Source organism: Quercus lobata, chromosome 8, assembly GCF_001633185.2.
Source record: "Quercus lobata isolate SW786 chromosome 8, ValleyOak3.0 Primary Assembly, whole genome shotgun sequence".
In the NCBI taxonomy this organism is placed as follows: domain Eukaryota; kingdom Viridiplantae; phylum Streptophyta; class Magnoliopsida; order Fagales; family Fagaceae; genus Quercus; species Quercus lobata.
In genome coordinates this window covers 43,344,834-43,371,244 of record NC_044911.1, presented here as the reverse complement: position 1 = coordinate 43,371,244, position 26,411 = coordinate 43,344,834, and the positions used below count along the sequence as shown (strand labels likewise).

The window sequence follows — 26,411 nt, the reverse complement described above, 5'->3', positions numbered from 1 at the left end:
CTTCCTGCTTGGCAGCTTATGAGACACCTGAGAAAAGAGCATAAAGTTTTGGACAGAACCAAGGCCTTGTATGGTCCTCGGACTCAAGCCTATGGGGAAACCAAATACAAGAATTATTATTATTACAAGTTTTGGACAGAACCAAGGCTTTGTATGGTCCTCGGACTCAAGCCTATGGGGAAACCAAGTACAAGAATTATTATTATTACAAGTTTTAGACAGAACTAAGGCCTTGTATGGTCCTCGGACTCAAGCCTATGGGGAAACTAAGTACAAGAATTATTATTATTACGAGTTCTGGACAGAATCAAGGCCTTGCATGGTCCTCGGACCCAAGCCAAGGGGGAAATCAACTGCTTGGATAAGAAAAGGTTTGGATTTCATAAGGTGGGCTACTTGATAAAAATGTCAGATCACTTGACCCACTGCTTAAACACCATAAAAGGTTAAGGACAACAAATTGTAAGGAAGGTGGTGGAACGCCCCAGTATTCAATGGCCTAAGAGGGCTGTTCATTTAATGGGTGGTATGTTTTCAAATGGTTATTCCTTACACGGCATCAAGCCTTCGTTTCTCTTCTCGGCTAGCAGGGGTAAGTATTACTTTTTACTGGTCTGCCCTATTATGCCGAGCACTTCTATTAAAATTATGGTAACATCTTTTTATTATTAAGTATTTTGGTCTTAGCCGTCATTGATTTAGATGCGATATTACTGAGCCGAGCAGCACTTGCAAATTTATGAAAACAAAGAGACAGAACATGTAAAGTGAAATAGAAACAACTTTTATTAATATGAAAAATTATTACAATATACAAAGAGGGGCTTCAACAAGCCTATACAAAAGAGGGGCTGCCTAAGCAGCACTAACATCCACAGTACAGATAAGCAAACGGTCAAGCGCCTTTTAAACTTGTCTTCAAAGTCTCTCTAATCTCTGCCTCATTGTTGCTCATACTAAGAGAAGAACTCACTTCAAAAAAAAAAAAAGAGAGAATGAAGAAGAAGGAAATAGTAAGGAAGAAATCAATGAAGAAGATGAAGGAGATGAATGAAGAAGATGGAGGATATGAGTAAGAGAAGGAGGAGAAGAAGAGGGGGAGAGATGAAAAGACAAAGAGAGGAGCAAAAGAGGGAGAAGGACAGTACCAGGGCGGAACTAGTGCTGGGAAGACTATAAGAAGAAGACGGAGGAGGGCACCAGTGAGCAAAAAGAGGGAGAGGCAGAAGCACTTCGCCCCTGCCTCAGCCCTGACTCCTAACACACTGGTGCCATGTTAGGTACGCTCGTGAGGAGCCGAGTGGTGCTGATATTGGGTGTTCTCGACTCAGTCACGCCGAGAATTCGACGTGACGAGCCCCTGCTTCGGATTTTGGCTGAAAGAGAGGCGGGACAGATCTTAAGTCTGCGCCACCCTTGCCCTGATCGAGCCATTTCAAGTTTTATCAGAACATGGTATTTTGAGGAGGGGCATGGTTCTTTCATCGTTCGTTATGGTAGGCGTATACTGATATGGTGTATAACAAACGGGCTAAGCAGACGCTAAAGGAGGCTACGGGTTTCAGATCTCAGAAGGAAGGAGAGGAGTTTGCACGAAAGTGATGGCCTCCTGCTTGCCTTCTTATAGGAAGGGCAAAACGGAGGGTATTAAATGCATTCAAGTTTTCCAAAAGAATCTGAAGAAAAAAGAGGCGTCCGTTCCATTTCCCCACCTTATCAGATGAGCCGCCGGACATAAATGAACCTCGAAAAGGGGATTCATTAAGGGTACGTTTGGGACAGCCAAGCGGCAGGAGTAGATCACGAGCAGATTAAACGGAATCCCTTGAAAATCGGCTAACTTCTTGGACAGGTGGAAAACCGCTCACATAAATGCGGGGCTGAACTAAACAAGCCATATTAAGGGCCCGGGTTTGCCAAAACCCTCCTTTCCAACCCGGAAGTCGGATAGAAGGGTTTTGAGGGGCTATTGTGGGGCCCAATAATTTAAGGGCCAAGCCCAGTTGCTCCTGGAAGATCCGAAGGCCCAATCCGAGGAGAGCTGTGGCCCAAGCTCTACAATACAGAGCCCAAAACAGTTTTTGGGAGGCAACCGAAGACAGTTTAGTTCTCGGCAGATCCAGAATCCCATCGGAATACAGGGGCAAAACTGGTATAGGGACGAATTTGTAAGGAGATCCAAAATATCTTGGGGAAGTTATCCTTACTACCCTTCCAGATAAGACTCAGCGCCTGACGGAGCCGTACCCTGCAGCTTTATCAAACCATCCCCAACAATTCTGGGATTGGACTGATGGGACAAATGTCAGTTTTTGTAAAGATTGACCCTACACGTGGACGAAGGACAACGAATGCAAGCTAGTATAAAATAATAAAGTAAGTAAATCTGAAGAGGAGCCCATCCCACCTCAAAAAGAGAGAGACTACATGGGGAAGAACCTCTCAACGACTTCGGACTTCACTGAAGAAATTCCGTCGTGGGGTAACCGGGAGAAGGCCTCAATAGTCCTCGGATCAACTCCGAGGAGATCCATGCCATAGGGCGCGACACCTTAGGGCTTAAATGTTCAAACCCAACTCCTTTTTTTACATGAATTCCTCTAAAGCCATGACCGGGCATCGCCCCTTGACCAGCGGCTAGCTTTTCAAGCCCACTCTCTACAAATCATATTGTGAGGGACTTTTATTGTGTGAGCCCAAAAATGTTAGTGGGCCGCAAAGGAATCGTGTCCTTACAATTTCTTTTAGAAGCAAAATGTGATTAATTAAATTGGTTAAAATAAAATATTAAAAAAGCAAATAAAAAATCCCAAATGAATTGTGGCGCAACTTTATAACGGAGGCGAAATTGATCTTTACTTTTAAGTCCTTTTTTTTTTCTCCCTAAATCAGGGAGATTCATTTTTGGTGGACTTGGGAAGAAAACACTTAGGTCCTTCCAAAATCCCTCCCATTTTTCCTTCCCAACCAAACAACCTAAAACTATTTTCCTCTCTCCCTTTTCTATCCTCCCCCGAATCACCCCAACTAAACAGGTTGTAAATCAACAAAAACAAACTATCTAGTTGACCATTTTTACATTAGATCATGGACATGACTGAGATTTCTACCTAAGCTTGCGTTTGTATTTCATACACACGAGGTGATTGAGTTGAGCTTAGCCGTTTGTGACTGCTCGTAAGGAAATCGAACAATGATCAATTATGCTTGTGACTTTAATTCAAGAAGATATCCTCAAAAAGCTTCATAAAGTAACCTAATTTACTCATGTTTGAAAATCCCTGTACATGAATTCAAAATCCACAATATCAATAAATCGATGAACATGAAATAACGGAGGATGTATGAACTGTTGATAGAAAAAGTTGATGATCAATGCAATGGCACAAGGTGATCGTCAAATGCATTGCATAAAATCAAACAAATGAATGTAGAGACCAAATACTTTTTGAAGAAAACTTTATATGTGCCACAATATTAAATCACAACAATAATGTTTTTATGACTAATTTCATATGGATTGACCAACTTCCTTATGTATATAAAGAAGGTTTTTGGCTGGCTCAGGAAGCTTCAATTTCACACAATGCACATAGGTTTAGAATCGTTTAGATCAAGATGTCATTAATGTCAAGGTCCAGCATAAGGGTCTATTTAGTTGGAGGGATGGAAAAGTGAGAAGATAGAAAAAATTTTAATTTCTCTCATTTTTGTTTAGTTGAGAGTGAAAAAGTAAATTTGCATAAATTTACTTATATACCATTATTAAAAAATGATGCCTAATTAAAACAAAAAAATAACAAACAACCCAAAAAAAAAAAAAAAACAATCACCCAATTATGTCCTCATTAAATAAAACAAAAAAGTAAACATTTATTTAGCAAAAAAAAAAATTGTGTATGTGCAAATGAAAAAAAAAAAAAAAAAAAAGTTAGGGCTACTGACGTGGACGAAGCCCATGTGCAAGTGCACATGGGCATTTTTGTCCATTAAGCAGTCTCATTTTCTTCCTTTAGTTTTTTCCCAATTTTGGAAAAAAAAAAACTTTTTTGTGAGCCCGGAGAGAAAAGACCCGGACCCCACAATTTATTTTCCTTTCTCCCCAGTCCCCACCCAACCAAACATACTCCAAAAAAGTTTTCCTTCCTTTTTTTTCTCCAAAGTTTTTCATCCATCCTATTCCAGCTTCAAACAAATACACCCTTTCAAACAAATACACCCTTAGTGTTCAAGCTCAGTCTATACCTACTAAATCCAAAGTAAAGGGAACGTTAGGGAAACAGTGTTAGAAGAAGATAATTGAAAGATCTAGAAAAAAGCATTTGGAACACTTACAAGAGCTCCAACGATTTAGCTGCTGCTTATTTTGAATATCAATTACCAAAGTAAAGGGAAAGTTAAGAAACAGTAGGAGAAAAGTAAAATCGAAAGATATAAAAAAAGTATTGAGGAAACTCTTCCATTCTCCTTTCTCTCATCTACCCATACTGTGCGATTTGTGATAGAGCTGGTAAAAATACCTAAATTTCTACAGGAAGTCTTCATTTGTTATACCCCTATTAGATTGTTAAATGTGTGTTGTGTGGACATGTGCCGAGTCACACATTGGGTGTTCACTAGTTAGATTTTGAGTTTATAAGTAATTACAAGGAATCCCAGATGCAACTTGACTAGTATAAAGGAAAAATTAAGGGACCATACCATCTTCCCTCTCTGTTTGAAGGATAGAGGGTAGGAGATGATAAATGGAGATGAGCCCTGATTCTGTTACAAAAAAAAGGACCCGTCCAGATTATGGGCTGCCGAATATAGGGGCTTGATTACATGGGAGAGAGCATAACTTCAACCCACTAACAGTGGAGTTGATGTCACCTTAGTGGAAGAGATGATCCAGCTGGGCTAGAGTAGATCTGTATTGGGTTTAGAACATTACCGGCTTTACCTTCAAAGATGATGCGGTCACAGTAGTTTTCCATTCAATTAAATCCAATGATCCTTGGTTAGGAGAAGGTACAAAATCTTGCTTGCTGTTTCTGGATCAAAGACCGAACACATTTTGCCTCTCTCCCATTGTCAATAAGGATTCCCATTTAATTGAACCTGCAACCACTTCCAAATAGAAAATGAAGAGTGAACTCTATTGCACACAACAGCTGATGGTACAAACTCTTGACACTTGCCTATAATTATATGATATAGAGCTACTACATTTGCCAAAAAGAAAGCACATCAAATTACAAAAATCAAGATCACAAATCTTAATTTTGTTACCACTTTGTATTAAAAGAAGTATTACAACAAAATATTCCTTCTTGGGATGTAATAAAGGGTAAGAAGAACAAGTACAAGCAAGGAAAAGCATGATATCGCCTGGCTAGAGAAGATTGAATCCCAGATTGTTTAGAAACAGAGCTACACAGGAGTAATAATGTTGCAAAGCTTGAGCAAGGATACCATCCAAGATAGCTGTCTCCATAGCAATGCCAAGACTCACAAGGCATGCTTCTAAAATCTTCTCCCTGTGGGCTTCAAAGGTTTAGAAGTTGAAGCAGAATCTTTTCCTTTAAATTGAGCTGGTCTCATCATGGAAGAGCTACAACTGTAGGGACAAGAAGCAGTAGAATAAGAGCTGGAAATGCATCAATATTTAGCTTCTTATACACATTATTAGAATAATGCCAACCGAGACTCTTACCCACTGTTCCTCTGGGTCTGGGAGGCCATTCTCTTCATAGCTGCACGATTTTTCATCTCATTACTGTTCAAAAGGAAAAGAAGAAAGAAAGAGTAAATACCCTGAGAAAAACTTGTTTCAAAAATAGGAAATCTTGAGAGCAAATCAACAAGCCCTAATAAGAACCCAAATTTTTTTAACATGAAACTTTGAAGGAAATAATCAGGACCTACCAAAAAACGTATTCCCAATGAGTAGAACTGCATACTTTTGTTTTTACCATTTCAATAGAGATGATGAAAAATAGAATTTATTGTTTTTCACAAGTGTCAAAGAAATGTAAGAGAATGCCTTCAATTGAAGGTCGAAAATCATCAAATGATTTTTTTGGCACTTATCAAAGGAATGCCCCTCACCAGTAAAGGTGTGTACTTAACCAGTCACTTATCAAAGAAAAAAGTCCCAGATGCCTCAAAACCTACGTTTCTAGTCCAGAGCAAGGGTGTAATTACTTTCCCTCTGCCCAGTACTCTTTTCTTAGATGTATGTACTTTTTTTATAAGAAAATATTACACAATTAATTTGCACACTGTAGGTTATGAGTTCATTGTTTTTTTCAATCTTCTGTAAATACAAAATTTCAAGAGGAACTTTCCCTACAAGATTACCTGTTAAGATAATCTACTTTTGACTTCTTCATCAAGTTGCTCTTCACATTTGAAACATTGTAGCCAGGTCCACTGCCTACAGAATTGTCAAAAGTAAATTAACTATCATCCTCTTCAGCATTTAAGTTTCAGCATGGGGCTTTAACTTGCCCAAGTTGATATAAATAGATTGCTGAACTCCTTGAACAACATCAGCACAGCGAAATAAAAAGGCTACCTCCAAAACAGCCTCTTTTATTTTTAGAAGGTGGAACTTTGGTGCAAATCTGAACTTGCCGACTTTGTTTTCCTACAAAAGTTGAAAACCTTATAAGAATTTCTTATGTGCACAAAATAATAGCCAGGAACTTAACTAGTAAACAATGCACAAAAATTCACAGAATTAAATTTTCATAGGATTTAAATATTACAAAGCAACATGGACAGAAAGAAGGTAGAACCTCGAAAATGCTTGTAATTGAAAATAAGTGTGAACGAAGATTCTCAAGGACTCAATATTTTGCTTACCTTCTAATATTTCTATCTCAATCTTCTGCAGTAAGTTGTAGCGTACAACTTCCATGTGATCTCACTAAATTTTCCTTGTTGCCTCAAGTGATCTAGGTGCAAGAAGTGATTAAAAAGGACACATTCATTTGACATTTCCTATCATTTATCCCCCTAAAAGATATCGTTTGTGGTTTTACTCAGGATCATTGACCTACATCCCTGCACCTCATAGGGAGACATACTAAGTATTTTGGTAATCTTAAGCATAGCGAAAGAATAAGATTCCAAGATATCAAGTTTATAAAGAATCCTATCTTTTCTTTTCTTTCTTATTAGTAAGTTACATAAGCACCTAGTGGATTTGAAACCCACGACCTTACCCTCCACCCATTCTTGTAAAAGAAGTGTCAATTGAGTTGGAGCTCATTGACTATAGAAAATCCTAAAATGGAGTTCAATCATTACCATGAAATGATTTTCATCATTAATAAAATTTTATTACTTATTTGAAAAAAAAAAAAAAAAAAAAATCCTAAAATGGAGTTCCCAGTAAAATAAGTCTGCCAGTGAAATAACTTAAATAACCATTAATTGAAGGTACATAGGATTGTTACCGATATCCAAACCTGAGAAACACTAAACTAAAACTTGTCCCAAAATATTTCAGGATTTAATTAAAAATATACAATTGCAAACTGGAATCTTTTTCAAAATACATTGGGATGGCCTGAGTTACTACTGCCCCTACATCCAATGGGACCTCAAAAAGTGGTGCCAGCCGGCAGCGGAGGAGGTTCGGGGTGGTGGCTGGGGGTTCAATAAACCAAGGAACTCTTTTTGTCTCTCTAGGCTGACCAACTGGCTCAATGTTTGGTAAAATATGACACAGGAAAGGATTGATAGATGATGGAATGGAAACAAAACTCAGTTTGTATATGAAAACGAAGACAAATGCAACATAGGTCACAACTAAATCACTTATCCAAAAAAGAAGGGTCACAACTAAATCAACATGGACAAAGCAATAACAGGGAGATAATATAAAATTACAACTGTGACACAACCTTTTAAGAAACACATCATATGTACTGAAGCGTGCAATGTAAAACATAAAATGTGATCACAGGAAATAACAGAACTAAACATTAGAGTCCTTGACATCGAGAGAACATACGTGCATCAATTTTCTCGTATCGTTGCTTAAATCGAGCAGCTGCTTCCTTCTCCTGCTCAGCAATGTATTCCAATTTTGCCTGCAAGTAAGTCACCCAAATTTAATAGTACATTTTTTTATAACACAACAAATAGTTTGCAAAATTTGCATTCACTACAAAAAGGACCAACCTACCTTCCTACAAAAGAAAACTGCATCTAACAATAGGAACTACAAAAAAGATCAACCGAAGGAGTGAAATATAGAAAATCACCTCATACAATTGTATCCATTTAAACGTCTTCTTACTTTTTACCATCCTCCTGACTACTTCCTCTGTCTTGTCTTTACCAAACTGCTTTTCGTAAAATTTCTTCCACAAATTGTCAGTCACTTGACTTAGATCTCTTCCCTACAAGCGAATTAATTAAAAGAACACATTTTTAACATTCCCACTTAAGTACAGCAGAAAAAAATAGTAATAACTAATGACAAAGATTAAATGCAGCACTTCCTACTTGTGAAGACTTCTCGACGTGCATCAATTGGTCAAGTGTACAATGTGGCAAAATCTGATCAAGAAGATATAGATCCGTTTCGCCAACATCTCCAAGGTACCTTAAATTATCTATCGCGGTATTAACGCAAAGATCAACTAGTGATGGAGGTGTTTTCCTTCCATTCACTACAATCTCTCTATGAGGCATATCTTTGATCTCTTCTTGTTCCTCACTACAAGCGAGTACAAAGGGCAATTCAATCAATTTTCATAGTTTATCTTCAAAGAAGTTAACCCAAATAAAACAAAATTAACTCAAATTCACAATCAAACAACTGAATTCAACTTGATATAGAGCTTTCTTAAAACAAAAGTTGGAGCTTGAAATCTTATATATAATCCTTCTCTTTCTTTTCTAATAAATGAATAATTCAATTAACAATTGCAGAACAAAAAGTTGAGCTTTTTTCTTCTGATTTTTCTCAGCAGCTCAATCAGAAAACTTCTGATAAAGTTTCTAACTTTCACTGATTCTCAAGCAAAATATAAGCTCCTAACTCCCCAAGGCAATTTCTCAAAAAAAAAAAAAAAACTTCAAAATTTTACACAAAGAAAATTAAGAGCAAAAAAAAAAAAAAAAAGTGGGAGAGAAGGAAAGAGAATCAGATCGGAGATAGTAAAATTAAAAATAAAAATATGTGGGATTCCTCGATTGAAAAATATATATTAATTAAATTAAAAAAGAAAAAAGAAAAAGAATTAGATTTATATCTAAACGAAAGCGAACTGCATCAGGGATTTTGGGAACTGACCAGGTAATCGAAGTCGGAGAAGAGAATCGCCGAGAAGAAGAGTCCGTCTGATTATAATCTGACTTTTTTTTTTTAAACTAAAAAAAGAAAAACAGAATTTTGCTAACGTGCGCCGGATGCAGGAGGACGATGATATTTTTTAGGTAAAGGTTTCGTAATTATATATTAAGGCGTGGGAGTGGGAGTGTAAAAAAAGGAAGTGGGACCCATTACGTGTTAGTTTACCTGACCCAAAAAAGACAAAAAGAAAAAAAAAAAGTGGAAAAAGAATATGTTTCATGCTAACGTACGCGGAAGGTAGTCCTGGTGGCGGGGTTTGTAACGGCTGCGTTTGATTCGACTTCAAACGAATTCCGGAAATCAATTTCCGGAAAATGGAGCGTTTGGCTGTGACGGAAAACGTTATTTTCCGGAAATTGAATTCCTGTTGACCGAAATTTTCAGCCTTGACCACGGAAAATGAATTCTGTCTTTGTTTTCACTTCAAATGACTTCCGGAAAAAGAGAGAGAGAGAGAGAGAGAGAGAGAAAAGAGAGAGCCCAGTTCAGTGAGAGCCCAGATCAGAGAGAGAGAGGGACGATCGCGCCGACGAGCGGCGCGATCGACGATCGCGCCGCTCGTCCGACGATCGCACCGCGCCGACGAGCGGCGCGGTGCACGATCGCGATCGTCGATCGAGCGACGATCGCGATCGACGAGCACAGACGAGCGCGCTCGTCTCTCGTCGATCGACGATCGCGATCGACGAGCGCGCTCGTCCCTCGTCGATCGACGAGAGCGATCGACGAGCGCGTTCGTCGATCGCGATCGTCGATCGACGATCGCGATCGTTCGTCGATCGCGCTCGTCGATCGATCGCGATCGTTCTTCGATCGCGCTCGTCGATCGATCGCGATCGTCGATCGACGAGCGCCGCTCGTCGGACGCTCGTCGGACGAGCGTTTCGCCGGATTTGATGTATTTTCTGGGTTGTGGCTTGTGTGTTTTCTGGGTTTGTGTTTTCCTTCTTCTTTTCCAAACACTAGAAAATATTTTCCGGAAAATTTTTTGAAATACAACCAAACACACAAAAATATTTTCCTTTTCCGGAAATTAGCATTTCCGGAAAATATGTATTTTCCAGAAAACGTTTTACGGCAACCAAACACAGCCTAATTTATTGTTTTGTTTTGTTGTTGTTATTATTATTATTATTATTTTAATTTAAACAAGTGTTCAAGGGTGAAGGGTTTGTAAGCGTTTTATTTTATTTTATTTTTAATCATGAATTTATTAACAATTTCATTAGTTAGCAGATTTTGCAAATTATTTTACCCAAAGTAGCATTTTGGGTCTTAGAGATTCAAATTCAAATTCAATGAAGAAACTCGAGTATTTAAAACTCGAGTTTTAAGTTATGGCAAGAGGTGGATATAAAAATTCATGTGGAACTCGAGTCTTAGTTCTTGCAATAGACAAATACAAGATTATTGGATCTTTCTGCCTTGTTCTTTGTTCTTTGTTTGGTTTGCTTTCTTCTTCTTTAGATTTGTTTTTTCCATTTTATAGACTCGTATTTCACGTGAATTATTTATCCACGTCAACTTAGAACTCAAGTTGAGTTCCTTCAGTAAACTGGAGTCTCAAAACTCGGATTTGTAAATTGTAAGTTGTAACTAAGTTGTAAATTGAAACTACCAAAAGTCAACTCCATATTTGCCTGATGCCAAGTAGTACAATATACTCTTCTCTTCTACTGTATGTTTGTTAGTTGTCACACATTGTTTGTTTAAAGAGAGATGGATGTTGGTTTTAACAAGTGATTAAAGTTCTCCTTACAGTTCCATAAAAGGATTCAAAAAACAATTGTGGGTTTGGGACTTAAATTTATAAAACTTTCATCTATTTCTCAATTATTATTTTGTAACTGTTAATGATATTGATTTCTGAAATACTGCATTTTACATCGAAATTAGGATTTGAGATGAAAAAGAAATATAGCTAAGCTAAATCAAGCATCGAGGTATTGTAACTTAATTAACCACATTTGTTATTGAGCTAGAGCTGACTTTGAGCTTAAGAGCAACGAAATTGTTATTGAGCTTGAGCTGGATTCGAACTTAAGAGGTACAAAGTTTTTAGGCTTGATAATTGACTAACTCTGTTGAGTTGATTTAAGTAGACTTGACATTTTTGCTTAAAATTGTATCTTATCTTCTATTAGCTATCCAAACATGTTCTAAAATTGGCTAATTAATCATTTACATTCCATTAAAATGTAATTTTTGCCCAAATTTTCTTTAAATTGCACACATTAATTAGGGAAGGCATTCTTAAACATATCTGAGTCAAGTTTATGTATGTTCAAACTTAATTTGTTAAGCAAATTGTTTCAAATTTGAGTTTTTTTTTTTTTTTTTGGTAGAAAAATTTGAGCTCATTTAGTTAATAAGCTTGGACAAACATTTTAACAAATAGAACACAACCGTTCACAAGCAACTTGATTCGTGTTAGAACCCTAAATCCAAACAAGATAACACACCTAGCACGTTTGATATCATTTGTAGTGAAGCTGGTGTACAAAATTCAATCTGACTTAATTTACATATAACGCTGTAATTTCGAACAGTGAACATTTTCAAGGTTCATGGTAACATGGATAAGGGGCTGATCTATTTTTGCTTCTTTTTTTTATTCATCATCAAAGAACATTTGGCAAAATCATGATTTTTGTCCAATTCTTTGACTACCACTACTAAAATACTTCATCAGAAGTTTATCTAGGTATTGCTGGCTCTGAATACTGTCATGTGCAAATTGATGATGACTCAAAATTCTCCAATCAATGGATGCAATGGCATTACAAATTGTCTTTATCCTCATCAAAGATCATTGGTAGCTACCATGCAGTGTCATCTTCTATCAGTGGAGGGACAAATCTGCAATTTTGAAGAGTCTGCTCAAAGATATGACCAACTTTGAGCAACTTTTCCTGCAAACATTATTGAATAGAATCTTGATATCAGCCATTTAAAATTTACCCAACGTGAAGATGCAATTGGATGCCTTTAGAATACGCATTTTCACAAGTAGTTGGAATTATTGAGTGGGATCATTTTGATCCATCAGGAGCATGCTGATGCCAAAGTAATATCCAACTTTATAGAAAGTATTTCTTAATGGTTCTATATTATCTCATTCTTATTTTTATTTTTATTTTTTTAATTAAAAAAAATTGTATAGTTAAACTTTACTCCTCTCTTACGTCTCCTCAAAATTAAATTACCAAAGAACTTTAGCAGGTTGTTACCCATCTCTCTTCCAAAAAGGACATGAACAGGGTTGGACTATCCTGCAATTCTAATATCAAAATATCTATTGCAACACAAGTTTTCAGTACCTCATCAAATGCTGCACCAATCATCTGAAGACCAACTGGAAGGCCTGCCGTTCCCCCTTCAACAAATCCACAAGGCAAAACCAATGCAGGTAGCCCTGCCAAGTTAACATTGACCTATATTGACAGAAAAAAAAAAGTCACTATCTGAGAACAAAAAATAAATGTAGAAAAGAGATTATACGTGGAGTTTGGTTGTGGTCCTTGTAGGTGCCAAAAATTGGGTAATAGAAGCTCAATCAGACACCATAACGGCTTTGAAAAAAACCTGTGACTAGTTCTTGTCACTAATAATTCAACATGATAATTCAAACACATACAACCTATTTAACTCAAGAGCCATATGCAAATCAAAACACGGAGGCAAACTAGAAGAAATTGAAATTTAACCGTGGTTCAAGTCCCAGAGCCTATTTCTAGAAGCAGAAGGCTATAGGATATTCAAGATCACACATTATGTATGTCATTCAATTCCTTGCGCACTAAGAACAGCAAATTGTTCATGCAACAAAACATAAAGGTTTGAGATAACTGGTGAAAATTGCCAAGGTAGAGCCACTGGCTCCTACCATTTTGCATAGAGATTTCAAATCTCACGAGGGAAGAGGATGAGCATACATCTCAACCATCAAATATTAGCATCAGTTACATTAATCTTGTAGTTCCTTCCCACTCCACTTAGGGTCAGAGCTCTGACCTGACACTGTTTCTCCTTTTAACCACTGTTGAATGACTTTAGAAATAAATTTTTTTATCACAACCTCATCCTAGGTCTCTATTGGCAATTAAATCCTGACAAAAATTCCAATTTCTGTTATTAAAAATCTAGTTTAGGTCATTTTCATGTTTCACTTTCATGAAATACATTACTCAAGAAATAAATCAAGATATATTCTCCCTCTTTATCTATCGAAGGAGAATGAACAGGCAAAAATGAAGAACAAGCAAAAAAATTTATTGAAAAAAAAAAAAAAAAAAAACCAGCACACAAAGCAGTGTTAAAATGCTCACAGTCATGATGTCGCCTGCATACATTGCCAATGGATCATCTATTTTCTCACCTGTAAACATGACAAGCAATTGGGTTATCCACTGAAAGAAACACACTATTAACAACCAAAATAAAAGATGGAAGCAGCATACCTATCTTATAAGCAGCAGATGGAGCAGCAGGTGAAATTAGGATATCATTTTCATCAAGTGCTGTCTTGAAACTTTTCTGTATTATGGTCCTCACCTAAAACACTATTACAATCATAAATTTCTTCTTGGACGCCATAAAGCTTTAAGGGGATCATGTCAAAAACATATCAGCCTTAAAAAGAATCGACAAAGATTTATAATATTGATTATCCATTTTATATGATTAGAAATTCCAGAATCATTGCTGTAACAATAAGATTATAGTCATTAGAAACACAAAGATAGTAAGATTGACATCAGATAAGCCTATGATTACCCTGGTACAATGGGTCAGATTTCCTATTTTCTTCAATATATGAAATTGGAACACATGAGAAGTTCTAATATAGGGTGACTCCTGACCATCAAATTATCTTAACCAGGTTAAGAGACAAATCACACCTCATAAATGAAACACATAGCACAATAATTGTAGTACCTGCTGGGCACGCTTGTAATATGCATCATAATAACCAGCAGAAAGGCCATATGTTCCCATAAGAATTCTCATTTTGACCTGCAAACATGTAGACTCTGTTTTCTTCAAAACCGCTGACCCAGTAAAAGTCTAATATAGAGTTTCTTTAAAAGCTAACTAACTGATGAAGTCCAGTATTAGGTGCCTATTTATGAGATCTTCACAACCCAAGCAAAATTATAGCATAAAAAGAGTTTCTGACTAGCCACCTAAAAAGTTCATGTACCTCAGGACCAAATCCTTTAGCTCGAGAATCCCCATAAAGAGAGTTTAGCTCGTCAGCGACAGCTTGGTTCCCATACCTGGATATTGATATAGATAACAAAGATGAGAATTCACTTGCTTATCTACAATTCTCTTTTTTTTTTTTTTTTTGATAGGTACTTGCTTATCTACAATTCTAATGTACAACATGTAGAGAGAATTAGCAATTGATATTTCAGAATGCCTTTCCTCCATTTTCAAAGGAGATGCTATATTGCCAAAGGGCCTCATATTTATTGAGTTTTCTATATTTATACTTAGTCTTGAAATTATAAAACTATGCTAACTTTTTGTCACATTGTGGAATGTCTTTCCTGTATCTCAAATGTTTTGTACAGCGCCCAATAAATTATTGGGGGTTCTTTTAATGGATTTTCATTTCTGTAAGTGGTATTATTAACAGTACCTGGGCAATCGGTCTTTTCAGAACAATTGCCCTGCTAAAAAAAAAAAAATCTTGTTAGAGGTCCCCTTTCTCTCTCTACGCATATATTTATATATTTGCACGCATGTGTGTGTGTGTGAGTCAATTTAGAATTATCTGATTCTCAAGTATTTAAAGTGTTCTTTTACTTTGTATGTGCAAGAAGATTTTATCTGAATACTTTTCATAAATCATAGATACAAACATCAATGTACAATAGAAATCTCTCAGCATATTACCTGACACCATCATAACGAGATAAGTTGGAGGATGATTCAGATGATGCAAGAATATAATAGGCAGGCAACCCAAGGGAGAAAGATGGTAATGAGATCTGCAATTTAATATTTACAGAAGGTTGTAAAGACGTGAAAAGGATATGCATACAATTATGGAGTGAACTAGAGGAGTTAGAGCAGACAGAGGTTGTAAGGAATATAAATAACAAAAGTAGACCTCTGTTACAGAGCATCCTAGTTCTTCTAGATGCGAAGCAGCACCATGAATTGCAGAAATTACTCCAGTATCAACACCTTCATCAAGAGTTTCACGTATCACACCAACCCTCAGTCCCTTCAATGGTTTAGATTCCAACAAATTTATGGAAGCAAATTGAGATGCAAAGTCTGGAACTTCCTGAGAAAACATTTTACAAAATTAAAATAGAACTCCAAATGCAATAACATTACATCATTTACACGACACCCAAAAAAATGCATGTCACACAATAATCTAATATTGAAGTCTTCAACATCAGTACATTCAGATCAAAAAGCCTTCTTTTAAAACCAAAACATTCACACACAATACATACTCAGAAGATTAGCTTCTTGCTTACACCATACATGGTAAATCTTCAAATGGAACTAACCAAACTACTGTTAGGTGTACTAAATAAGAAAAATTACATAAATTCAATCCCTTACTACACATAGAACTCAATTAATTCTCTTCATGAGCGACTGGTTTGGAAAATATCAGGGGGTACAAATTAAGATCATAATTGGATCCCTTGCAAGTAAGCAGAAGACCATAAGAGTACATAAAAAACAATGGTATAAGAGTCCCTTACTCGCTTACTACTTGTGGCATCAAGTCTATCATGGCCAGAAATCGCATGAAGAAGAATCCCAGTATCAGCAACTGATGAACCAAAGCAGCCAATAACATCAAGCGATGACGCATACGCCATCAGTCCATATCTTGAGACGCGTCCATACGTTGGCTTCAATCCAACAACGCCACAAAATGATGCTGGCTGCCTTACACTTCCACCAGTATCGCTTCCCAGTGACACGACACACTGCCTAGCAGAAACAGCAGCCGCAGAGCCTCCTGATGATCCACCTGGCACCCGAGACACATCCCATGGATTTGCAGTCACCTAACGAATGAACATATGCACCACCTGAGTAAACCAACCCCAGTTACCAATTGGGCAACACATCCCAAACTACTTGAAATTTTAGTTCAATCAGGCCAGCTATTAAAAAAATATATAAAAACATTATAATAATAAACAATATCTAAAAATAGTTTTTTTCAAAGAAAAAAAAATTACCATGTTTTGAATGGCCTTATTTTTCTTAAACAGAAAACGGCGTTTTGAATGTTGATGTTGTCAAAAGACAACATTTTTGAAAACATATTTGATAACAAATTTACATTGCTTTCTGTTTTATAAACTTAAAAACATACAATAAAAAAAAATAAAGAAACTGTTTTATTATTTATTGAATATACACATTCCACATTGCATTGTGTACTCTATTTCATTATTCTATGAATATCAAAAACAAGAACCAAAAGCAGTCCCACTAAATATGAACTCAATTAAATAAAACCCAGAAAAAAAAATTAGAAGTAAAAACCTGAAAAGCAGAGGCTTCAGTGGTGCTACCCATGCCAAACTCATCCAAATTGGTCTTCCCAACCACAATGCCTCCCAATTCCTTTATCTTCCTCACCGCCGTCGCATCGTACGCCGGCCGATACCCTTCGAGCACGCGGGACCCACCGGTGGAGGGCATATCGGCCGTACATATGTTGTCCTTGACCCCGACCACCACTCCGGCGAGCGGGCCCACCTCCTCGCCATTGGCGATCCTCTGGTCCAAGAGGGCGGCCTGCCGCAAAACGGCGTCGGAGTCGGAGACGTGGAGGAAGGACTTGAGCTGGGGCTCCGTGAGCCGGAGGCGGGAGAGGTGGGACTCGGCGAGTTGGGCGGCGGTGACTTGGCGAGTGAGGAGGGAGTGGCGGATGGAGAGGATTTGGGAGTGTGGGGGTTGGGTTGGTGGAGACGTGGAGGGCGGGGATTGGGCGGTGAGAGTGCAGAGAGTGACCGGGCGTGAGGTTAAGTAGAGAGGGAAGCGAGAGAGGGTGCGTGGGGGTTGGAGTGTGGCCAGCATTTTGCTCTGTTACTGAGAGCAGAGAGGGGAGCAAATGTAATGCAAATGGATGATGATAAGGGAGGGTTGGAGTCTTGGACACAAATAAAATGGGAAATTGAAAACAATTTTGAAATTACTAACCTTTTTTTTCTTCTTTAGGTTTAGGGAAGCTTTACCAATTAGACTGCCCAATTCTAAAAGTTTATAAGTACAAATTTTTGTGGACAGGCTGAAGTTCATGTTTCCATAAAAGAACTTATATTCAAGAAAATATTTTGATTTAGGCTGTGTTTGGTTCCCGTAAAATATTTTTCGGAAAATATTTATTTTTTGGAAATGCTATTTTCAAGAAAGAAAAATGTATTCAAGCTGTTTGGCTGCCTCAAAATTCGTTTTACGGAAAATCAATTCCAGTGTTTGGTTCGTTCAAATATTTTTACAGAAAATGCTTTACATAGCCAAGCCACCCAATTTTCCATACACTTCCTCAGTTGTAAACATGTGGATATGAATCAATTCCACACTCATTCACAAAAGAAACAAAACCCAGCAAAAAAATTCATCAAATTTGGTTAAATTGAGATCGCGCGGTGGAGGAGAAGGTGAGATCGCACGGTGGAGGCGAGATCGAGTGACAAGATCGAGTGGTGTGGTGCTGCGATCGACGAGCGGCGCGGTGCGATCGTCGGACTGGAGCTCGGTCTGTGGTCGCCGGCGAAGTCTCTCTCTCTCTCTCTCTCTCTCTCTCTCTCTCTCTCTCTCTCTCTCTCTCTCTGTGTGGGGAAAGACTTTGAAGTGAAAATGAGAACTGAATTCATTTTCTGCCTCATAAGCCTTATTTTACGGTAAAACTGAAAATATTTTCAGTTTGACCCAATTTACCAAACCTACCAAACATGCTATTTTCCGGAAAATGATTTTTGAATTCCGTTTAAAGTCAAAACAAATGGACCCTTAGTTTCAACAATAAAAATGAGATCTTTTTGTACAAGTAACCAATAGGAATCCCAAAATCTTTCAATCGAATGAATTTGGGATTAAGATCTTCGATTTCTAAATAGTGAGACCAAGTCTTTCTTGAGTGGTGAATTTTTTTTTTGCATTTAACATTATTTTTATAATATTTTAGTTAGTTATTTAGCTTACAAAACCATTCAGCAAACTAGCATCTCGAGTATCTAAAACTTGAGTTCCAAGATAGAACTCGAGTTTCTAAGTCTCGAGTTGCAAGTGGTGACATCTGACGTGGAAAAAAGTCCACGTGGAACTCAAGTTTTTAAGACTCAATTTCCACCATTTATTCTTCTTCTTCTTCTTCATCTTCTCCACCCAGCGATTGTTCTTTTCCAGCTAGATCGTCCACCCAACGTCTGTTCTTCTTCGAAGCTCGAGATCGTCTTCCTCTTCCTCTATTCTTCTTCGTATTGGGTTCTTCTGCTTCTGATTTTATGGAACTCGAGTCTAAGAAACTTGAGTTCCATGTGGATAAATTGTTCCACCTTAGCAATCCGAACTTGAGTCTTTGGGGCTTGAGTTTGTCACCGAACTCGAGCTTCACGGACTTAAGATGCTAGTTTCCTAAATGGTTTCAAATCTGTACTTACTAACAAAATAGTCTCTGAAAATTATGCTAGATGGCAAATATCCCCCTTGAGTAGCTCTTTGATTTGTTTTCTTTTTATATTTTAAAATTGTGAGGTTGTCACAAGTGTATGACAAAGCCAACATAGAGTGGTTAAAATGACACTTTTCAAACGACTGGTTGCAACATAAAACCAAACCCAAATTAAGTGTCAATTAATTTTATGAATCTCCCCATTCCACCTTGACCTAAATTATTCTTTATTTTGGTGTATTTTATTCATTTTGGTTCATTTCACTAAATTCTATATGGTGTGTGATCAAAACATCAAAAAAAAAAAAAAAAAAAATTCCTTTTAGAATATGAAAATTGAATTTGATTATGTGGTTTAATATTTATTGTCATGAAATTTTAGAACATTTTTAGATCTTTTATATATATATATATATATATATATATATATAATGAGGGGAGATTCTGGCATTTTACCCATTTTTTTTTTTAAAAATTGGCAATATGCCCTTATTTCCAAACTATATAGGGGCATGCCCCTGTTTCGATACTCGATTACCTTAAAATCGAGTTATGCCCGATCAAACTTTAAAAAAAAAAAAAAAATGCATGGAACTCGATTTCTCGAGTTCCATGCAAAATTTTTCTTTTCGTGTGATAGTCCCATACTAGGTTCAGGGAGCCCTATAGTGTCGTTTTCCAACATTTTTTTTTTTTTTTAATAAGTGTGATCGCCCCATACCAAGTTCAGGGAGCCCTATAGTGGCGTTTTTCTGCAAAATTTTATTTTTTAAGTGTAATCACCCCATATGAGGTTTAAGAAGCCCTATAGTGGCGTTTTTAAACCCTATAATGGCATTTTAAAGCTTTATAGTGGCATTTTGGAACTCAAGCTCCCTAAACTCGAGTTCCATGCAATTTTTTTTTTTAAGTTTGATCCGGCATAACTTGATTTTGATAAAATTGAATTTCAAAACAGGGACACACCCCTATATAGTTTGGAAACAAGGACATATTGCCAAATTTTTTTAAAAAAAAGGGTAAAATGCTAGAATTCCCTATAATGAGGTGGGTTACACATTTTTTTGACCATAAATTTTTAATAGATTTAATGATTAAAAATACACTATTGGTCAAGTCAGCATTGATGATTTATTACTTGTCAAATCTACTAATCTATTTAATATTATCATTTTTGTTCCTCTCTACTAAGGGTCCGTTTGGATACAGCTGAAAACTGAAAACTGAAACTGAAAACTGAAAAACACTGTAGCAAAATAATTTTTAAATGTGTAAATAGTACCGTGGGACCCATTTTTAATATTTTTTTATGAATAAAGTGATTGTGGGTCCCATGAACAGTGTAAAAACAGTGTATGAACAGTAAAATTTGTCTCTACACAGTAAAATTTGTCTCCCGCACAGTGTATGAACAGTACTTTTACTGTTCATTCGCTGAAAAAAAAAAAAAAAAAAAAAAAACTCTTAAACGCACTCTAAGTACTAACTACAACTATCAAAATGTTGAGAGAGACAGATAGAGAGATTCCCACCCAATGAGATAATATTATAATAAGCCTTTATCTTTCAATTCCCACCCAAAATGAGAGGCATTCTTTTTCAATTAGAATTCAGAAATAAAGTCCTCGACGACTCGTTACAAGAGAATGGATTGACATTACCAACAAGGCCCATCCACAGAAAACAAGAAAATCTCTCCCTAATGAAATTAATGACAAAGCATAATTGAAGGCAGAAGCTTTACCCTATGAACAAATTCATCTATATAAACCAACTAACCAACAAGGCCAATCCATGGAAAATAGAAAATCTCTTTCTGACAGTTAACACTAGGATTGAGACAGCCTAATTGAGGACTGATTTTTGAGGTTAGCTAGCCCAAAGAATTTTTCTTAATTTATACGTAAGTCATTGATTCAGCAATGGATAAAAAAAGAGGGGTTGACATCATTGACATGAGGTTGCAAAAAAAAGAGAAATAGACATTAGAGGAGCATTCGATCAAATAGAAGAAAGCATGTACAATTGGAGTATTCCACTTGGCTCTCTTTCTCACTTTTTCCCTACCTTCACCACAAAGTCATAAACCTCAAAAGAAAACTCCTCTTTGTGGTGTTAGTGACAAGGGATGGGGTGACTCTTGAATTTTAGATATGGATTAGTGATTTTTATATGTGGCATTGTTCACGAGGAAGGATGAATTCTTTCTCTTCATGAGTGGATTAGAAGTCAGATTATTACATGAGTTTCAATTAGTTCAACCAGTAAAATTTACTGTCATCAAATAAGAAATTTAAAATTTAATCCCCATCCACACCAAGTTGAAACTATCTCTCAAAAATAAAAAAAATGTTGAAGCTAGGTCCAAATCCAATTCTACTTCAATACTTCTACAAATGTCTTTGTCTCCAAAGCATGATGACTTTTGCTTCAAATTTACCAAATGGATGAGGCTAAATGTCATGCATTAAAGAATCTCAAAATGAAACAAGTTAATACTCATGGGTAGCTTTTGCATCAATATCATCTAAATAGTCTAATTGATTATGCATTGCATGCATATGTTTGTTAGGGGTCAGCACCGTCAGGATAGTTACTAATTCAATTTACCATAGAGAACTTTGATTATAAACTTTATTACTAAGAATTAAAAACAGCATGTGTTTTTCCAATTCAGAAGACAAAAGACAGTAAAGCCATAAACCAAAACCAGGAAGTTAAGAAACAATGCATATTCTGAATCAATTTGTTAAAAGGATAATCAAAGTTTCAATCAGATCAGTAGTCAACCTCAAATCAAGAGTATAAAATTGGAGTCATTTAAATTAAATGCAAAACCAGGAGAGGAAGTGCCCCCTCTAATCTTTATTCTATTCGAACTATGTCGTCGTTCATGCGGCTAAACCTGTAAACCTCATCAAAAAAATCATCTGCACTGCTATGACTGCTCTTCATCTGCAGAATCTTTATTACCATCCTCTTCAAATTCTTCCCGTACCTTAAAAAGGACTCAAGAGTACTCATTTTCTGTTCAGCATTTAGTGGCGATCTCACTGCAACCATCACCTCCTCTAGACATGGAATTACAAATCCTGAATCCACCTGCAAAAGGAAAGACTCCCATTTAAATTTATTTAATTTTAAAAACTCATCCTACATGGGAGAAATATAAACATATAATATTATAAACTCACATGTTTTAGGCTATTCTTCTGGCAAAGAGCAGCAAACATGGCTCCATGGATGTCGAACTTTAGCAGTTTGGGGTGACTATTAAAAAATTCAACAAAATCAATCTCTGGAAAGGGTTGAAGTGCCTCATAATCTCCAGTGAACTCGACCTTCATGTACAGATGCTTCACATCACTTGCCCATTTAAGCATATTGCTTATTGCATCCCAACACCACTGGACTCCCCTGATGGACAAGAACTCAAGAGCCTCAAGTTTCCCAAAATCAACCATGTACACTCTCCCTAAAGAATTTACCAGAACCAAAAAAAAAGAAAAAAGATTCAGCTACAATTCAATTGAAAAACACTGAAAGTTTACTTCTAAGCTAAAAGAGACTGGAATAATCTGGATCAGAAACTTCTATTAAATGGTTACCCGCATTATTGGCAATTGAAAGATTCTTCAAGCAGTTCGACTCACAAACCCTAATCCAACTACAACCTTGCACCTCAAGGATTTCGATTTTAGGGGATGTTAGGGAAAGCGAGCAATTACCCAAGCCATAAAAATCAAGCTTGCACTGCTGCAAATGTGGCAAGTCAATTGAAACCGATATAACTCCTTCACAACCAAGCAGCAACAAGTTGGTCAGATTAGGACATGCTCGAAGTGCAGCTGATAAAGCTGGATCCTCCATTCTGGCCCCTACAATTTCAAGGTTCCAAAGTTTTTGGAAGGCATCCCACCTGGGGGGATGGGTCATTAACACACCCCAAAGTTTTAGTGATTCCAAATTCTTTGCAGCATTAATGCAATCCAATTTTGAGGGGCCCTCATTACAAGTCTGATTTTCAACAAGGTTATCCATTCGAAGTTCAAGATGCCGGAGGGAGGAACCTGCATGGGAAAGCCATAAAGCAAGTCCAGCACCAGAAAATGGGGTATACACAACAAGCTCCTCTAGTTGAACAATTGATGATATCATCTTCCACACAATATTGTCAGGATGCTCCTGGCCAGTATGATTGTCAAAAGAGCTCCGTGGGAAGTAAAGGCTACGAATAAAAGGCATTGAGTCTTTCCACCGCTTAGAGACACAATTGCAAACAGCCACATCCCTGGCATTGTTATTATATGACAAGATGTAGTTGACAATGGCATCAGGTAGAGAGTCCATCATTCTCTGAGAACAGAAATCAAATGGGTAATGGTCAATTACCAAAATTGTTGAAGAGATTCAAGAGAAGAGGTTCAATATAGACATTAGCAAAAACAAACAGATTGTAATCAATTTGAAGTTCCAGAAAGCAACAAAGATTAAGAAGATCATACGTTAATATGACATCACGTGGCACCGGTCAGATCTAAAATAAGTATCTAAGTTCAAAATTAAAGGCAATGTTTAATTGTGCTCTTCATTTTGGGAATACTCAGATAACATCAAAGGAAACAAAAATTTAACTCTGGACATGTCAATATTGGTGATCCAATAAAACTAAAATTTCACTGAGTTGGAGCCTCATACTATAACACGCAATTGTTAAAATGGAAATTTCATCTTGTCAAAGGCAGAATTTCATACAAATTAAGACTCTAAACCACTTCTATCCCTTTTCCCCATTAATCTTCTTGGTAACCAAACGGATCAATAACTTAATACAAAATGTGACAAAGGAAAAACATAATTCACAAATCTTTTATAATTCAAAGATATTTCGAGAAACCACATCTACCTAAGTATTGTTAGCAAATCTGTCATTTCTATGTCTCTTGAAAATAGAATGATATAGGGAAATCAGATAAGACTTTTACAAAGATATATAGCTACCACAAACAAACATTAAATAAATCAGACAAACCCAAACAGGAAAATGAGCATTTTCATATATGGGAAATTGATTTTCTTTGGATATTTATTAGAATTCCATATGGTATCCGTGCATTTCAGTAACAACCAGAAGGACTTCACAGCCCATTTTACAGATTAGATATAATGCTCCACAATCAAATTCACATGTTACATATAAAACACAGAAACAGCAACCAAAAAAAAACCCAAAGGGTTTTGAAAACTAAAAGATAGAAAAGAGGGATAACAATGCTTACAGTAACAAATTTGAATGTGGGCTTTCAGGAACGACGTTAAAATTAAAAAAAATAAAAACAGAGAGAGAGAGAGAGAGAGAGACGTTGTTATAGATCTGAGCTTGAGCTTGGGTCTCACTGTTTACTCCAAAACCAAGCCTCCTCTCCACTTTCCCAAGATTGTATATGTATATGCAGTTCAATAATGATGATTGTGTTTAGATATAATCAAAACTTACCCAATACCCAGTATCATATGGTTCTAGTTTTTAGAACCGCTTTATCATTTTAAAATAGGATTCTTTGGTCCAGAAATAAGCTCTCAACATGGAGGCCATAAAGCCAAACCAGCATGATGGTTTCCATGGATAAATGGCTCCAACTCAATGATAGTGGGTCAATAAAAATCAGTCAGTGCTCTCAGCTAATGGTCACCAATTGATCCATAGCGCAATACTAATGTATTTGCAATTCAAGTCAATGCAGGTTTTCAATCCTATGCCACTTAAGCACCAAAAGTAAACGGTGTTTCCTGATCAACACCAAAAAGAGCACACAAAAATTGCTCAGCATGATAGGACAAGAAGAATGGAAAAAATTTGACCCCAGCACGGAACTTTAATCATTGACAAAGATATATCACTCACTAAATTTAACTAAAAAAATTAGCTAAATATAACAGTATGACAACAAGAAATGGGCTATTAAATTAGATGTCTTGTTCATTGGTGTTCAAATCATTGAGAGCGGATTTGATGAGTTGAGTTAGTATGATGATCTTTTTGCTTTAATGATAACAAAAAGCTGTTGACATCACAAATGCATTCTCATCTGACCAGCAGATCATCATGTAAAAGCTTTTGTTTCTACTGATAATAGTACTAATGCATTCTCAAACATAACCAAATTTGTTTCTCCTAGGCCAAGCATAGAATTTCACATTTCGATTAGTTGCACCAGCTGAATTTGTACTGATATAGGTACTAACTATATTCTTAAATTAATCCCACAAACTAAACTCCTCAATTAACAAATGAAGGTCCACCCAGTTGATATTCCATCACAATTAATGTAATCTAACCAAAACCCACTAAAAAATTAGCCAAAAAACACTCACGGACACAAACACAAATAAACAAACCCAGATGATAGCAATTCACTGATTGAATTATAAGGAAAGATAAAACAAATAAAAAACCCGAAGATCTAAATTTCCTTACCAGATCTGACTTTGTTGAGAGAAAGAGAGAGAGAAATGAAGTGGGAGAGTCGGAGAGCACGAAGTTTTTATTTTTGTGGTGACCCTTTTGAAACGGAGGTGGGTGGCTGAAACTGAAAGGGCTGAAACTCGCAGTGTTGGAGCAGTCACCTTTTGGAGTTTAAGACACAGTCAGGCAGAATATAATAGAGAGAGAGAAAGAGAGAGAGAGAGAGAGAAAGGGAGAGAGATTCTGAAATTTGATTTGAGAGAGAGAGAGAGAGAGAGAGAGAGGGTGATTCTGAAATTTGATTTCGGAAATAGAGTGGAGGAGGGAAACGGGCAATTGAAATTTTCAAGGGTATAATGGTATTTTGCTTACATGTATGAGTTGTGTACTATTTTAATTTGTTATTGCATCTCAAGCATACTCTTCAAAATTTTATTCTATTTGGAGAGTGAACAATTTTTTTTTTTACCTTTTAACTACTTAGTTTTTTAAATATACTTTTCAACTAAATCTTTATATTTTTTATCTATCCAATTTAAATATTATTTATTCATTTTTTTTAAATATTTCTTTGTTTATTTTTTCAATCTTCCTTCATTTATTTATAATGATTAATGACTATATTTTTTCAAATACCCAACAACAATATTTTTAAAATCTCCCAATAGTAATATTTTAAAATTTTTCCTAATGATATTTGTAAGGGTGGCGTTTTGAATCCAAAGCTTAAAAGGTAAATGGATTAAGGCTCAAAGAGCCCAGTACAATAAATTTGTAGAAAGTGGGTTTAAAAACTAGGCTTCAATGGATCGAGTAACATGCACGGTGAATTAAAGATGATAAGGAAACAAAGAAAGAAAAACTCTATTAAAGAAACCTTTCCCTGGCGAAATCCGAGGAGAGATGGTCCTTCAATATAC

The 26,411-nt window shown here is 36.5% G+C and overlaps 3 protein-coding genes across 4 annotated transcripts; all 3 read right to left on the bottom strand.

Moving 5' to 3' along the window:
* Window positions 1–5,157: 5,157 nt before the first annotated feature.
* On the bottom strand, window positions 5,158–9,422 carry LOC115958189. Its single transcript, XM_031076582.1, has 8 exons — window positions 9,296–9,422; window positions 8,503–8,716; window positions 8,259–8,396; window positions 8,006–8,084; window positions 6,560–6,631; window positions 6,343–6,418; window positions 5,696–5,758; window positions 5,158–5,599 (listed from the first exon to the last, which is right to left on the bottom strand). Exons 2-8 carry the CDS (start codon window positions 8,689–8,691, stop codon window positions 5,506–5,508), a joined length of 711 nt encoding a protein of 236 aa, XP_030932442.1. The 5' UTR covers window positions 8,692–8,716; window positions 9,296–9,422; the 3' UTR covers window positions 5,158–5,505.
* Window positions 9,423–11,785: 2,363 nt separating this feature from the next.
* LOC115957256 (glutamyl-tRNA(Gln) amidotransferase subunit A, chloroplastic/mitochondrial) lies at window positions 11,786–17,554 on the bottom strand. Its single transcript, XM_031075455.1, has 10 exons — window positions 16,892–17,554; window positions 16,093–16,404; window positions 15,477–15,656; window positions 15,260–15,354; window positions 14,559–14,634; window positions 14,294–14,371; window positions 13,816–13,909; window positions 13,684–13,733; window positions 12,676–12,789; window positions 11,786–12,267 (listed from the first exon to the last, which is right to left on the bottom strand). The coding sequence occupies exons 1-10, from the start codon at window positions 17,426–17,428 to the stop codon at window positions 12,175–12,177; spliced, it is 1,629 nt and encodes a 542-aa protein (XP_030931315.1). The 5' UTR covers window positions 17,429–17,554; the 3' UTR covers window positions 11,786–12,174.
* A 4,182-nt stretch (window positions 17,555–21,736) lies between these two features.
* On the bottom strand, window positions 21,737–25,740 carry LOC115954998 (F-box protein At1g10780). 2 transcript variants are annotated; one of them, XM_031073015.1, is made up of 4 exons: window positions 25,504–25,740; window positions 22,634–23,381; window positions 22,220–22,500; window positions 21,737–22,127 (listed from the first exon to the last, which is right to left on the bottom strand). In XM_031073015.1, the coding sequence occupies exons 2-4, from the start codon at window positions 23,376–23,378 to the stop codon at window positions 21,891–21,893; spliced, it is 1,263 nt and encodes a 420-aa protein (XP_030928875.1). In that variant the 5' UTR covers window positions 23,379–23,381; window positions 25,504–25,740; the 3' UTR covers window positions 21,737–21,890. The 2 variants fall into 2 exon arrangements, with proteins under 2 accessions (XP_030928875.1, XP_030928876.1); XM_031073016.1 differs by lacking the exon at window positions 25,504–25,740 and adding an exon at window positions 24,523–24,846.
* Between the last annotated feature and the right edge of the window lie 671 nt (window positions 25,741–26,411).